Raw genomic sequence first — 14,243 nt, 5'->3', positions numbered from 1 at the left:
CGGCTGGCGGGGGGCTCGGCGGCGGAAACGCGCCGTAAGTGAAGCGGGCTGCGGCGGGAGGGGCCTTTTGTTTTCGGAGGGCTTCGTTCGCGTTGTCTCGGATCCGAGCGCGGTTAGCGGCTTGCCGGGAATGGAGATGTTGGGCAGGAAGGTGAGGGTGCCAGTGGCCGTGCGCGCTGCAGGTGCCCTCCTGCCTCTTCTTTCTGGCCACGCTAACGTGTTTGTGGCTCCTCGTCTAGGCTGGAAAAGAACTTCGAGATCACCAAGCCCGACCATCTGTCTGGCCTGCTGAGCCCCACCACTAAGCCATGTCCTGCTCTGCTACATCTGCACATCTCTGAGATGCCCCCAGGGTTGAGGTCTCCACTGCCTCCCTGGCAGCCCACTGCAATGCCCAACCCCCCCTTCCATGAACAAATTCATCCTCGTACCCAGTTTAAACTTCCCCTGCTGCAACTTGAGGCTCTTTCCTCACACCTTATTACTTACCACACAAGAAAGGTGACCGCCAGCCTTCCTCTCAGGTAGCTCAGAGGAGGTCTCCCCTCAGCTGTCTGTTCCCCAGATGTTATTTTTGTGACAGTGAACTCCGCACTCTGCTATGCATGTATTGTATATCTAGCTTCAGATTTACCTTAAGTAAGCTCTGTGGGATGCCTGAATCTGCCCAGCTTCTGAAAGAGCTACTCAGAGACTGACAGTGATTAAAGGGATTTTTAAGGATGTGATGAGTGTTGCTACTCTTTCTGTGGCTTGCCCTGCTGTAATCTATTGTTCTCTGTAGCTACTGTCAGACCAAAAAATGAAGTAGAACAGAAGCAGCTGTGTGCATTTGGGGAGTATGTGGCTGAGATCCTGCCCAAGTATATCCAGCAAGTACAGGTAGGTGCTGCTCAAGAAATTATTCTTGCTGGGAGGCAAGGGACCGCATGAACACACTGCTTGTTGTTAGATGTCAAAGGTTGTTGTGTGGAGGGGAGATTGTCAGAGTTACGTGAAAATTACAACTATTACTGAGCCGCTTTCTCTGATGTCATTGTGTCTGCTGTCCATAGACTCTCTTTGTACGATGTCCTGCTGGATTCTGTGCAGTGTTCAGTCCTATTAGCATGTGTGCTAGTTCCCTTTCCATCCTTTTCATCAGGTGACCTGTTTCAATGAGTTGGAGCTTTTGATCCATCCAGATGGGATTATTCCAGTTCTGACCTTCCTCCGAGATCATACTAATGCTCAGTTCAAGTCCTTGGCTGACTTGACTGCTGTTGATGTCCCATCTCGGCAGTACCGCTTTGAGGTAAGCACTGCTCTAAGACATCAAACTCAGAGAGTTTCACAAGTGCTGATGGCTGTGGGTGCTGTTACAGCTAGAACTGCATTTTTACTTCACAAAAATAGAAATCCACTCTGAAGTGTAGGGTTTGTTTAACCTGTTGATTATGGAAGTAGTAGTAGAACTGATACTGCATGAATTCTTAGCTTGGCTTTCCTGTTCTGTTCTGCTAAAAGTCTTTTTACGGGCAGTGGTAGTAGTGGTTGGTTTTTTGTTTGTTTGTTTTGCTTTGTTTTTACAAAAATGTCCAGAGCCTTCTTTCTGCTAAATACAGACTGGTGCTCTTCCTTATTCTGCCTGGGGCTGTCAGCTGCTGTTGACACAGCCAATCATGGTTTGCCCTAAAATCCCACCAGTCTTCTCCTTAACAATTTTCTAAAAAAGGACAAACTTCAGTAGTTTTAAAAACGTCTCCTGACGTTTTCTCACCTAGTACTAGAAAGCTCTGTTCAATTTATTGTACTTTACCCTAGGAAAAGGTACAGTATAAAAGCAGAAGATTCTGGGTCACAGGTTGTAGGAGGCTGCCTCCTTATTGATGAAGGAGATATCCTTCTTTCTTTGTCCAATTTGGGCAGATCATCCTTCAAATGGGAGAAGTGATGTGGTTTAATTCCCAGCAAGTTACAAGGATAAGGAAAAGTAGATAATTTATTTTTCCACTTTTGTTTATCTTGTGGTAACAAATTTATGTTCCATTTGCATCACTGAATACTGAGAGTAATTGGTAGCCATTTTCTTTGAGACGGACTATTGTCATGTTTTCATTCCTCCAGTATTCTCTAAGATTTACTATTCCTCTTCAACTGTTTTTCAACAATTGACATTTTATAAATCCCACATGCTTTTTGTTACACTTCTAAGGAGATAATGCATTGGAACCTCAGTTACAGTGCCTTTCAGTGCACAGCTCCTAAGAGCTGAACGTGATTTTGCTGAAAAGGAGTGTTTGAAATAGGCTTAATGTATCTTTGCACAACCTGTCCTATATCGCAAGAAGACCTTCAAAGTCCATACAAGCCCAATGCCTTCTTGTATTCTGCTTTCAGATTGTTTACAATCTCCTGTCTCTGCGATTCAACAGTCGGATCCGTGTGAAAACATACACTGATGAGCTGACACCTATTGACTCAGCAGTGTCTGTGCACAAAGCAGCAAACTGGTATGAAAGAGAGGTGAGTGCCAGCGTACTTGGGAGCAGTCTCTATTGAGGGGAGCTGTGTTTTCCTGATAAAACTTAATACTTAGGGCACTGAGAAAGAAAGAAGTGTTTCACTGGCTTCCTCTTCTGAATAGGGGGAAAAAAAAAGGTGTTTGGTTTGTTTTTTGTTTAGTTCTTTTATGACTTGCACTGGTAGTACACAAAACCAGGCAAGTAACTGAAATTCTGTGGATACAATAACAAAGGATACTTTGTTCAAAGTAAGAGAAGCCTTTGTTAGCAGGGCTTGTTTGTTTTCATTATTGGATTGGCCTTTCCAGGTAAGGTGGGGAATCGTGGACATGCTAGAAAGGTTAGAATGGAGATAGATTGTCTAATTCAACTTGTCTCCCTTTCATATAGGTTTGGGACATGTATGGTGTTTTCTTTGCCAACCATCCTGATCTAAGGCGAATCCTCACAGACTATGGGTTTGAAGGCCATCCTTTCCGGAAGGACTTTCCACTCTCTGGTTATGTAGAGGTAGGAGATGCATTCGTGCCTGAAGTTATAAAATCTCTCTAATATTTTTATGTGTTTCAATGCAGAGATGCAATTGCTTTATAATCTTTCAGCTAAAGGGAAGCTAAAGACATTTAACTGGTGTGCATTCTAGCAACCTGTACATATCTCCAGCATTTAAAGTCATCATATGTACCATCTGCAATAAGGCAGTCTAAAGATAGGAACACTGAGTAAATTTAATGTGCAGCGTGCCACAGACACTTCTTGGGCAGAGAAAGTGCTTCTGCTTTTAGAATGAAGTTTTCTACTGAAAAGCTATTTATGCCTATGGGAGTAAATAACAAAACAGATCTTTATGCACCTGGAACTCTGCTTTGTGGAGTTTTTGTAGATTTAAGTTACAGAACTACAGTTAAACTGACTTTCCATTCATCAAATGTTTACTACTGTGTGTTAAATCACAAGCGAAATGAGCATATTTGGTTATCTGCCTAGTTTCAAAGTATCTGTTTTCACAGAAGCATTTGTATTTGGTGTAGTTCTGAGGCTGAGCCGAGTCTCAAGAAGAGACAGTGAAGTTCTGCAGGCAACAGATGGTTTTAAGAAAATAGAAATAGCGCAGTCCTGTAAGTGATGAGCAGGCAGCAGATTTGGAGATCTGGATTGACATAGTAAGGATAAATCAGTCCTACCTAGTATTCACCTACCCTTGCCCTGTATTCCAAATATTATGCTAAGAAGCACAACTGAAACCAAACAAGCTGACATGATGGCAATTCACAGAGACTCACGAGAGTAGTCCCCAGCTATGATGGTGTGGATAGACCACCTTACTGCAATGACTAAGGAGAATTTCCTTTGCCATGTGGCAAACTAACCACATTATTCCAAGTAGACTTTGTATGGACTGTAAGCTAGGTTCTCCTGATTCAGAGTGGCTAACCAGGAGAGTTACAGAGGTCCTGGTGTCATCTGGAGGTCTCCTCTTTGTGAATTAGGAGAACTGAAGCTGTATCAGAGGCCTGTCGTTTATCCTATCCAGGCATAAAAACAAGAGCTACTTGTACTGGAGGGTGACTTGGTCATTACCATTTACATCCAGTGGCAGAGGTGACACTGGGGGCTGTATGAAAATGACTGTCCTTTGCTCTGCTCTAGGTGCGGTATGACGATGAAGTGAAACGAGTAGTGGCAGAACCTGTGGAACTATCTCAGGAATTTCGCAAGTTTGATCTGAATAGCCCTTGGGAGGCATTTCCTGCTTATCGTGCACCTCCGGAACCCCTGAAAATACAAGCTGGAGCCAAGAAGGAAGATGCAAAATAGCAGCAGAATGGAGCGGGTGCATGGCACCATCCCTTCTGTTCAAATGTAATATTTATAGTAATAAAAGTTGTTATGAGACTCCTGCCTGTCATGATCACGTAAATTGTTGTTTTCAACCTAGATGAAAAACAAAGATGAAAAACAAAGAATGAAGGATGTTAATTTACAGTCCTGATGATCTAACTTTGAGCTCTAAAATACTAGATTTGTCTTTTTTGCTTGGAAATTGAATGGAGTTCAGGTATTTCCTGTGGCTAAGCTGCTTTAGATATGCTGCTTCTGTTGGCTGTCCCTGGAGGCGTAAGTCCTGAGCACTTAATAGTGCAAACTTCAGGAGACTTCTGAAATAGCTGTGTAGCTTAAATAATAGGAATGTCTCATCTCTACAATGGGCTCTGGGAAGACTATAGTAATGCAGCAAACACAGAGAGCTCGTGTATGTTCATGATTCTGAACCAACTGTTATTAGGACAACACAAGAAGTACTTGAATTCAGACCATAAGGACAGTGGAAATAGCTGCACTGTCTCTGGGAACTTAGTCTGTGTTCTACTGGCAGGAGGAGTGGCAGGTAACTTCCCACATTCTACTCCATACCAGCTTTTTCTTTTCCCAGCTTCTTCAGACTGTGGTTTTCCCTGCAGCTAAAGTATTTTTCTTCCCTTTTCTTGTAGGCAAAAGTGTGTGCATCTTTGTCACTTCTCCAGTTATTCTGAGCTCTGTCACATAATAGCATTACCACTATCTTTGTTGTTGTGGAAAATCTCAGCTCTCCAAAAAAAATAAATAAAAATTGAGAAGTATTGTAGTTTCTGTCCACCCACCAGCTGTTGATATTACATCACAGCAGTCATCAATAATGTCTATTGTTCATAGTCCAGAAAATACATAACATTTCTGCTACCGGAAAGCTGACTGACCTCATTAAGCTCTCAAACCTGTTGTGTAAGAATTTCATAAAGTAATTCACAAACTGTTTGTAGAGATTATCTGAATCATCCCAGTACTACTTCAGGGCTTTTTAAATTCTAGGATCACTAAAAAAAGGTGAGGCTGGATAAGGCCCTGGGCAACCTAATCTACCTGTGGTGCCCCTGTTGATTGCAGGAGAGTTGGACTAGATGGCCTTCAGAGGTCCCCTCCAACTCTAAGGATTCTATGATTCCATAAACAAAAACAGGGGCTGGGAAAATCAGAGTATGGGACAGAGAAAGGGATAGAAATGATAAATTCACTTAAGGAAAAAAAAAAAAAAAAAGTAGTAAATCACTGCAACTAGAATGCGACCTGTTTGCAAGAAGAGCTGGGCTGTATGGTAAGAATCAGGTTTCATATTTGTTTACACCCTAGCTTTGTAAGCATGGATTTCTTAAATTCTTTTTTCTTCCTTAATTTGTTTCAGGCTGTTGTGGCCAGTAGTGTTTGGGATATGACTCAGAACAGCATTTTCTAATTAGGTGTGGTAGCATTTGCCATTATTTTTAAAAATTACACCTCTTTATAGGAAGAAAAAAAAAGAAGAAAGGAACACAAGAAATCCACAGAACTTTGTGTTTTAAATAATTTCTAGGTCCCCTTAGGATCTACCAGTGTTTGAATTGATTAAATAGGAAACGTACTTTTAATCATTTCTACAATATATTCCATAGCTGGTTTTATTTTCTGTTGCACCAGCTCTTTTGCACTGTGATGCTCATTGCACAAGACAGAGAAGTGTAAAACATCACTTCTGTCACTGTGAAAAATATTAATAAAGAACATTTTTCCCCCACTATGTTCTTCATTACCCATTTCAGGATGCTTGAAGCACCATAACACGACTTATGATGCATTCACAAAAATACTATTCCCAGTACGATAGGTCAGAAGAGTGACAGTAACTAAAACAGAAGGAAAAACCACTAAACATGCTTGTGCAGAGGGAGAATTTGATTGACAGCATCACACAATGCACTGTCAAGTTAGACAAAATGCAGCATTTGCTAAAGAATCCAATAGAGTCCAAGCAGCCAGCCCTGTAGGGACAAGCATTGGCTCCAGCAGGTCTTTAATATGTGAAATATTTGCTAATGGACCCAAATATCTTCTAATTAGAAAAGTCTTCGAGCTTATAAAGAGTGCAGTTTACTCACCCATACACATTATCCCAGAAGACAGGAGGTTACACAACCACACAAAGTACTGCCAATGTTGGCACACCACCTACACTGTTTCTGAGCCCCAGGGGCCATGCTTGCATGGGAACCCGCTTGCTCCGGGGTCCTTGTGGCTGGTGCTTGCTTCACACTGGGCAAGGCTGTTGCCAGCACAGTCAGACACAGTGCTGTCTTCTAAATTCTCTGTCACTGTCTCAATGAGGCTGTCAGCTCATTTGCCTACATTGGCTATTCCAAACGTAGGAGGATGTTGGATGAGACACATATGTGCAGTAGGTGACAGAGAGATGTCCTACTCAGAGGAGACATTTTCTTATAACACAGAGCTGAATAGAGTTTAGGTGATGATTCACAGTCACCATCTTGAGCTTCTTCAGCTGAGTGTGTTTTATTGGTGTGTTCCAGAACTTTGGCATTTCTCCCTACAGCCACGCAAGCAGTCTCTCCTCACTGCTGATGGAACTGTTGATGCATTAGGGTATCCACCCCCATTGCACCCATGCAGGCTGTATGGGCGGGCCCTGGTGATTGATCTCCAGGCAAAAATCAAGACAGGGATTTCAGCTGGACCTTGAAGTCCTTCAGAGCAGAAGTTACAGGACTACTGGAGGACTGGCTAGGTGACATCACACCTCATATTACTGCACCCTATCACACCTGCCTCATCTTATGTGAGGCCCCATTCCACCCCTTTTGTTTAGCAGGTGCAGTGGGATGGGACCATCTCTTAGACTGTTAGACAGCCCATTAGTTCTTCAGGCAGTTGGTCCACAGACCAGAAGAAAAATAGAAGGAAACTATTTTATATGACCAGCATCACTGTATCTATAAAATAAAATGTCACTGTGCAGGCTGCATCTGATTATAGACAATGCTTTACTAACCTTGTTACACTTCTTCCCCTCCTGTGACTCAGAGTATCACCTACCCCATGAGCCACATATCTCCTTCCTTTCACTCTTAGCCTTCCCCTTCTCCTCATCTTCTTCCCCTGAGCGCTTGCTGGATAGGCCTGGGGCAGGAACTGACATTAGGACAAGGGGGAATTGGCTTCAAGCTGCGCCAGGGGAGATTTAGGCTGGACATTAGGAAATACTACTACTCTGAAAGAGTGGTCAGGCACTGGAATGGGAGGTGGTGGAGTCACTGACCCTGGAGGTGTTCAAGGAGGAACATCTGGAACAACAAGGAACAAGGAGGAACAACATCTTGTGTTGAGGAACATGGTTTAGTGAGAACCATTGGTGATGAGTGGATGGTTGGACTGGATATCTTGTAGGTCTTTTCCAACCTTGGTGTTTCTGTGATTCTAAGATCTCCCCATGTTGTGGGTGAGACATGAAGCAAGAGATTCCTCCAGTTTTTAAGGAAAGTTTTGCTTTCAAGATGCTATCTAACTCTTTACAGTCTAATCTCAAAGAAGCCTCCCTTCCAAAGAGGCTCTTCTGGTGCCGTATTAAGCACACCTTAAGCCTTCTGATGCTTCTCTAGACCACATATGTATCAAAGTACAGCCTATGCAACAAGATGCTTGTCCCACCATACAGATGTAATCTGCAATGGGAAAAAGCAGCAGCAGAAATCCACAGCACCAAGAGGATAAGTAGCTTCAGCTGTACAAACACTGCTATGTGTGTGTTCACAACTGAAAAACAAACAAACAACAACAACAACAAAAAACACACAAAGACTCAACACAGTGCAAAAGAAAAGGCCTGTATGAGCACTGTAATTGTGGATGGAGACACTAAGTGTACCAATGAACAGATACAAGATTTGAGGGCTTGCAGGAGTCTATATAACGCAAGATCCAGAGGAATTCTTCCCAACAGGTATGTCATTTGTAACTTCAGAAAACTAGGTTTGAGTGGCTGTTACCTCACTTGTATCTTCCTTTGATAGTTCCTCCCTCTGCTGCACCATCACCTGGTGATGAGCCAGCCTTCTGCTGCTTGGAACAAAGTTTGGCTCAACATTCAGCCAGCTCCTACAAATTTTGGTCTGTACACAAAGATGGTTGTAATACAATGAAAAGCACAGCAATGATAGCAGAACAGCAAGATCCTGGGCTGCAGCGAGGGCTTGCTCAAATACAACAGCTGTAGGCACAAATATACAGAAAAGAAGCTGCTTACCTTTAGAAAGCCTCAGGGACATAGGGAACTCCAGCAAGATACACTTACCTCCATTGCTAACCCTTAAATGAGGTCTGAGAAGGGGTGGATCCTGGCTCCAGCTTTTCCAGTCACCTAGGGGCATTGCATGCAGCTGAGCTCCCCTGGGTTGGCCCTGCTTTCCCCCCAGGTGCTCAATCACTGCTTCAGGCTATGACTTAGCGTTTCTGCTATAAAGGTGAAGGGTCTTGAGGGTAATATGTATAAGGACTGTCTGAGGTCATTTGGCTTGTCCAGCTTAGAGAAGTGGAGGCTGAGGGCAGGCCTCATGGCAGCCCTCACAAGGAGAGAAAATAAGCAGCACTGATCTTTTTGTTGACTGTGACAGGACCCAAGACCTGCATTGGGAGATCAGGTTGGGTATTAGGAAAGGTTCTTCACCAGAGAGTGGTTGGGCACTGAAAAAGTACCACAGGTCAGTGGTAATGGCCCTAAGTTAGAGTTCAAGAGAGTTTGGACAATGCTTTCAGACACAAAGCTTGAATTTTGGGTGGTCCTGTGCAGTGAGGAGTAGGACTCAATAACTGTTGTGGGACTCTTCCAACTCAGGATATTCCATGGTTCTATGACTCTATATCTTGTTTCCCTTTCTCACCTTCAGATTGAGAAGATCATTGTGTAAATGCCACAATCAGCCAAGGTGCCCCTGAAGAAACCTGACATTCTGAAACTGCTCCTGTGACAGATGGCCTGACCAGAGGGCATGTGGAGGAGCAGCAATGTGCACATTCAGCTGTGAATAGCTGGCAAGGACACAACCCCTCAGGAGGAACAGATGCACCACCCAATATTGCATTTGCACAGGGACTATGTTCAACTGTCAGGATCACCTTTTTGCTTCGAAGCACATCCCATATAACTACTGCTGGTTTACAAACACCTAAGGCACGTGTTTATCATCACTGCAGTTGTCTTTCTCTGTGGGATAGTGAGGCAATTCTGCAAAATTCCCCCAGCTCAAGGCAACAAACACTACCTATGCTACCACCTCCTACCTGTTGCTGGATCAGTCATCTGAACGCAGCCTATGGGCCTTCTCTCCTTTCTCCCACCAATACGACTATCTTTTCCTAGATAATTCAGCTGCATGCAGTTCCTAGGACATATTCCTGTTGACAAAATCAAATATACCTTATGCAGATGTTGGCCAAAGTCCTGGATGACTGCTTTGTCAGGTATTGCAAAACACCACAGATGCTGAAAAGAGGTTATTTCATGTCCCAAAAGATGCAGCATTGTTGGGTTTTTTGTTTTTTGTTTGTTTGCTTGTTTTGGCAAAGTAACTTCTAGACAGTTACATGAATGCAGTGGATTTTAAAGGATTCAGATGACAAATCAATCTCACTGCACAAATGGGACATTAGAGTATCTCTCTTGAGTAGCACATTATTTACAGTTTAGTAAAAGATATCTCATCCCAGAATAAAGAGATGCAACTAAAGAGGAAGCAACAGAAAATAATGAAAACTGAAAGACACATTGTTTAGCTGTGAGACAGCCAGGGCTGTGACAGAAATAAACATGATGCACATGTGGAAAAAACGGCCCTGGATACGGAGGTCCTCTTAATCTCTTAATAAATCTGTGCTTTTCTTCATAGTTGCTGTAAGCAAAGTATAGCTGCAGACACTGGAAATTTCAAAAGTCTGGCTGCATGGTTTGCACACTGTCAATTTATTAAGTGGAAGGCCATCTCATAAACTATCTGGTGACCAAAGTCACTACAAACTGATATTCTCTAACTTGCTGAGAAAAGTATGCACTTCAGCTTCACCTCCTTTCTTTTTTAGTAGACATATTTCCCCAAAGAACATGTTTAATTTGAGTGAGATGGCACTATTACTTAGTTAAACTTATTACTGATTCGTATGACCCTAATTATCCAGGAACCTGTTGGTGATCCTGGAATAATACTGTGCCACATGGAGTAAAAATACACGACATCCTGAGTGAGGGCTAAGCAGTAACAGAAGTGCAAAGATGTGTATAGCACAGCTATCTTCTGTGAAGGGAATCAGATGAAGTTTCACCTAGGTAATTCTCAACACCTAAAGTAGACCTTGCTCACTGTAACCCAGAAGTCATAGGAGAGGATGATGACGTATTAAAGCCTAACTGACTCCATCCTTGCTGTTTGCTAGATCAATATAATGAGTATCCCTTCCTGAAGGTTTGCTACAGAGCTGAGCAAGTAACATTTCTTCTGCCTGCTTGTATATTTTGGCTGCTACAGCCCTAGAATGAATCTGCCCAAATTGCTGCTGGCCTTATATGTTTGTGACACTTCTGGATTGTTTGCAGATCTTCAAACTCTGTAAAAGGGAAAACTGAACGTGAAGCCAAGGAGTGGAGAAGTTCCATGGAGATGAGACAGGCACTGTGCGGGGGAGAAAGGGACCCCCTTCTTCAGAGGCAATCACGTGTAATAAAGTTCTTAAAACAAATAGCTTTGTATAATTAATTGCAGTGGAAAATCAGTTTTTGGAAGAGAAGCTTAAGTAATTCTGCCAAAACCTTCACATCAAAGTCTTCCAAGTTTCCAAAATATGATGAAAAATATCCTTTGGGGTTAGCAAGTTCAGCTGCAAGGCCCTTCCCAGGGCTGCAATCATAAACACAGAAAGGCGGATCTATTCTAGCAGAGGCTGCTGGGATCAGAAGCAGCCAGGAAAGACACCACGACAAACAGCTTTCACTTCACACTCGGCACAGTCTGCAGAGGGGATGTGAACCATTACTGAGCACGGCTGCTATGGCCCAGGTGCAGCTCAACACCTGGCTGATCCTGTGCATGTTCGCTGGATCCCAGAGGCTAACAGGTAGGAAGTGCACCTGTTTGTTCATGATGTAGCTTCTTGGCTTGGCAAATATTTGTGTTGTTCCAGCAGTACTACACTTGGCCTGCTTCTTCAGATATGATCAAACGCATCAGCTGGCTGTGCTGATGAAGGAGAGGGCATGTTAACTGGAGTCCTAGCTGGCTTTTGTACAGCAGGAGAGACATTAATGCCTACCTGCAGGATGAAGACCTGCTGCTATTTTTGATGACAGGAGGAGGTTTTCTTGGTCTCTGCTGAAAAAATCTGCTCCTGCAATGATGTCTGCAGGTTTTCTAGATGCTTTTTGGGAAAAAAAAAACTATGGTGAGATGATAAAAGTAAATAAGGGATCATTTTTTTCCATCTCCAAATTACATTTATCTTATTATTTCAATAAATTATTTGTTATGCTTTGGTTATGTTTATTAACAACAGTAGTTTTGTGGCTATCACTGATTTACAAGCCAACCAGATGTTTCTTATTAGAGGTTTCTGTGAATTTAGTGTATCAGTTAGCTGAGAAGGGAAGCCCAACGAAGAAATTTTCAGATGGTGTAAAAGCTTTGCTGGCACATCTATGGAGGAAGAGGAAAGAGCAGCTACATTTTTGTTCACATTCTGAAGCCTCAAGTGGCTCAGATCAGGGAGCCTGCAGCTGTGCAGAGAAACAAACTTCAGTCTGTGGAGACAGCAGTGCACAGGCAGCTTGTACATCTCCCTGAAGAGCTTTAAAAAATATGGAAAGTTGGAAGTGGGGTTTGGTAGTAGTCATCATGCACATGCAGTATTAAATCATTTTTCCGCTTTTCATAAGCACCTGCTGACCTTAACTTTGGAGTACTCAGTATATATTCTCCCTCTTTCTTAATATAGAAAAGCCTTCCTCCATATAAAAGTGTGGGGGGGAAAAAAGTGTCAGAGAGCTTACTAGTTTATACCAGTTTATATTTCATCTTTCCTGGAGCGAAGGATCCATAGAAGGGAGTCTTGGCTCATGGCTACACAGATCAACATGGAGAAGGGAGGAGCTGCAGCCTCCATCCCAAAATCCTGGACTGAGGAAACACGTGGCTCCTCTTTTATTTTTTTTTCACAAAGAAAGTAAAAGAAAAGGTAAAATAAATGCAGAACTTTAAATCATCAGAAGATTTAATAAATATTAGGATTAATGTGACTCTCATATTAATAATTGAGGTTATTAATAATATCCTCATATAAATGAGGTTAGGTGACCCAGTAAGGAACTAGCTGGATGTGAGAACAGCCAGTGGCAGATGCTCAGGGAACAAATGAAAAAAGAGGGTGAGCATCAAGTACTATTTCCACCAGAAGTTCTAGGAGCCTTCTCACGCACTCTTCTCATTGGGCAGCATTTCTTTCTCCCTGCAAAAGCTACAAAGAAACCCATTGCCATAACCCATCTGCTCAACTCCTGCTGCACCCAACTCAGTGCGAGGGGCTTCCTTGCTGTCTTCTAAATCAAATGCCCTTGCTGCCCAGTGCTTTAGCTCCATGATGGTAGGACAGGGGTCATCATATCCACACCTCAAATTTTCCTCCCTTAACTACTTCTGCTTCTCTCATGATGCTTGTGTTGTTCACTGAAATCCTGAAGTCAGCATCCATCATATTTGTCAAGCTACAAGTGCCAGCTCAGAAATACTGAAGGCTTTATTGACAACCAAATGATAGAAATAAATGGGAAAGGCCATGATCTTGTGGTGTCCAACTCTGCCTGATGTCTTCCAGATGAACATCCTTTCAGCAGGGACGATGTCAACACCAACGCACCCCACCGCGGCCCTGAGGACGCCGACGTCATGTTAGAGGTCTCCTGGGCACTGCTAGTGCCTGCGCTCCCATCGGCCTGCACCTAAAAGCTCCCGTGCTGCGCGCTGTTCTCACTGTATTTTGGGAACACCTGGAAAACACCTCAGCGGGGTGGGCCGGTGTTGGGAGATGCAGGTGGGAGGTGAGGGCTGGAGGGGCCCTGTGGAGAAGCTGAGGCATGGAGCCAGGCAGAGAAAGGGTGTGGTGCTGGCAGTGACGGGGGTCGAGCAGGCGGCTTTGCAATGCATGTGCTGCTCTTCTCTTCTAGATGCTCTGGGGGAGGCTGGACATTCAGGCCAACGGGACAGTCCAGCTGCAGGATGAAGAGCTGGCCTCCCTGCGCACAGCACGGTGGTTCATGCAGATCTTAGAGCGTGAAGTTCCCAAAACACCAATGGAGATTGAGCAGCAACTGAGATATTACTCACAGACTGACACCCCTTTGCCTCTAACAGAGTTTGACCGTCTGCTTTTCACCAGTGTTTACTGTGCCTACCAGATCCGCTCAGTTCAGGGTCTGGATAAAAATCTCTGGATCCGTTTTTTCTCTCAACTAGCTGATGAAATCTTCCGTGATCTGTGCAAGGGGCTCTGCTCTGCAAATTCCACCATCCTCTTGGCTTCCTGGCCCTCGAAGGAAAAGCCTTCACATTTAGCATCTCTGAAACATTTTTATCGCTCTAATCTGGCCAGGACCAAGAGAGGCACTTAATAAGGAAAACAACCATGGGAAGGTGTGCATCTGACCTCAGCTGCAATCTGGGCTGTTTCAAATGCTGACAATCCTTCCACATTATTCTGGACTTTGCAGAAATATGCCACATCTTTCATCCAGCTCTCTGTATTTATACACAACGTTTTATTTTTAGATAGAACAGGACATAACTCAAAATTGCATCTCACACTTTCCTTTTTTTTTTTCTTTTTCTTTTTTTTTTTTAA

At 43.4% G+C, this 14,243-nt stretch overlaps 2 protein-coding genes across 2 annotated transcripts; both read left to right on the top strand.

Annotated features, from left to right (window-relative positions):
- On the top strand, positions 1 to 4,403 carry NDUFS3 (NADH:ubiquinone oxidoreductase core subunit S3; the record flags this gene model as incomplete). Its single annotated transcript, XM_019616099.1, has 6 exons — positions 1 to 34; positions 785 to 882; positions 1,145 to 1,294; positions 2,380 to 2,505; positions 2,895 to 3,014; positions 4,155 to 4,403. Coding segments are annotated over 6 exons (696 nt in total), but the record flags the coding sequence as incomplete, so codon positions are not given.
- Positions 4,404 to 11,298: 6,895 nt separating this feature from the next.
- On the top strand, positions 11,299 to 14,235 carry FAM180B (family with sequence similarity 180 member B). The gene is made up of 3 exons (XM_010711383.3): positions 11,299 to 11,471; positions 13,221 to 13,300; positions 13,570 to 14,235. The coding sequence occupies exons 1-3, from the start codon at positions 11,405 to 11,407 to the stop codon at positions 14,011 to 14,013; spliced, it is 591 nt and encodes a 196-aa protein (XP_010709685.1). The 5' UTR covers positions 11,299 to 11,404; the 3' UTR covers positions 14,014 to 14,235.
- Positions 14,236 to 14,243: the final 8 nt, after the last annotated feature.

Source organism: Meleagris gallopavo, chromosome 5, assembly GCF_000146605.3.
Source record: "Meleagris gallopavo isolate NT-WF06-2002-E0010 breed Aviagen turkey brand Nicholas breeding stock chromosome 5, Turkey_5.1, whole genome shotgun sequence".
Classification (NCBI taxonomy): Eukaryota; Metazoa; Chordata; class Aves; order Galliformes; family Phasianidae; genus Meleagris; species Meleagris gallopavo.
This window is presented reverse-complemented; position numbering and strand designations above follow the sequence as displayed.

What these genes read in the sequence shown, in the direction of transcription:
- FAM180B (XM_010711383.3), top strand. Translation starts at nt 11,405, where the DNA reads ATGGCCCAGGTGCAGCTCAACACCTGGCTGATCCTGTGCATGTTCGCT. An exon ending in TGGATCCCAGAGGCTAACAG is followed by an intron (nt 11,472 to 13,220) that starts GTAGGAAGTGCA and finishes GATGTCTTCCAG; the next exon opens with ATGAACATCCTTTCAGCAGG. An exon ending in ACGCCGACGTCATGTTAGAG is followed by an intron (nt 13,301 to 13,569) that starts GTCTCCTGGGCA and finishes CTTCTCTTCTAG; the next exon opens with ATGCTCTGGGGGAGGCTGGA.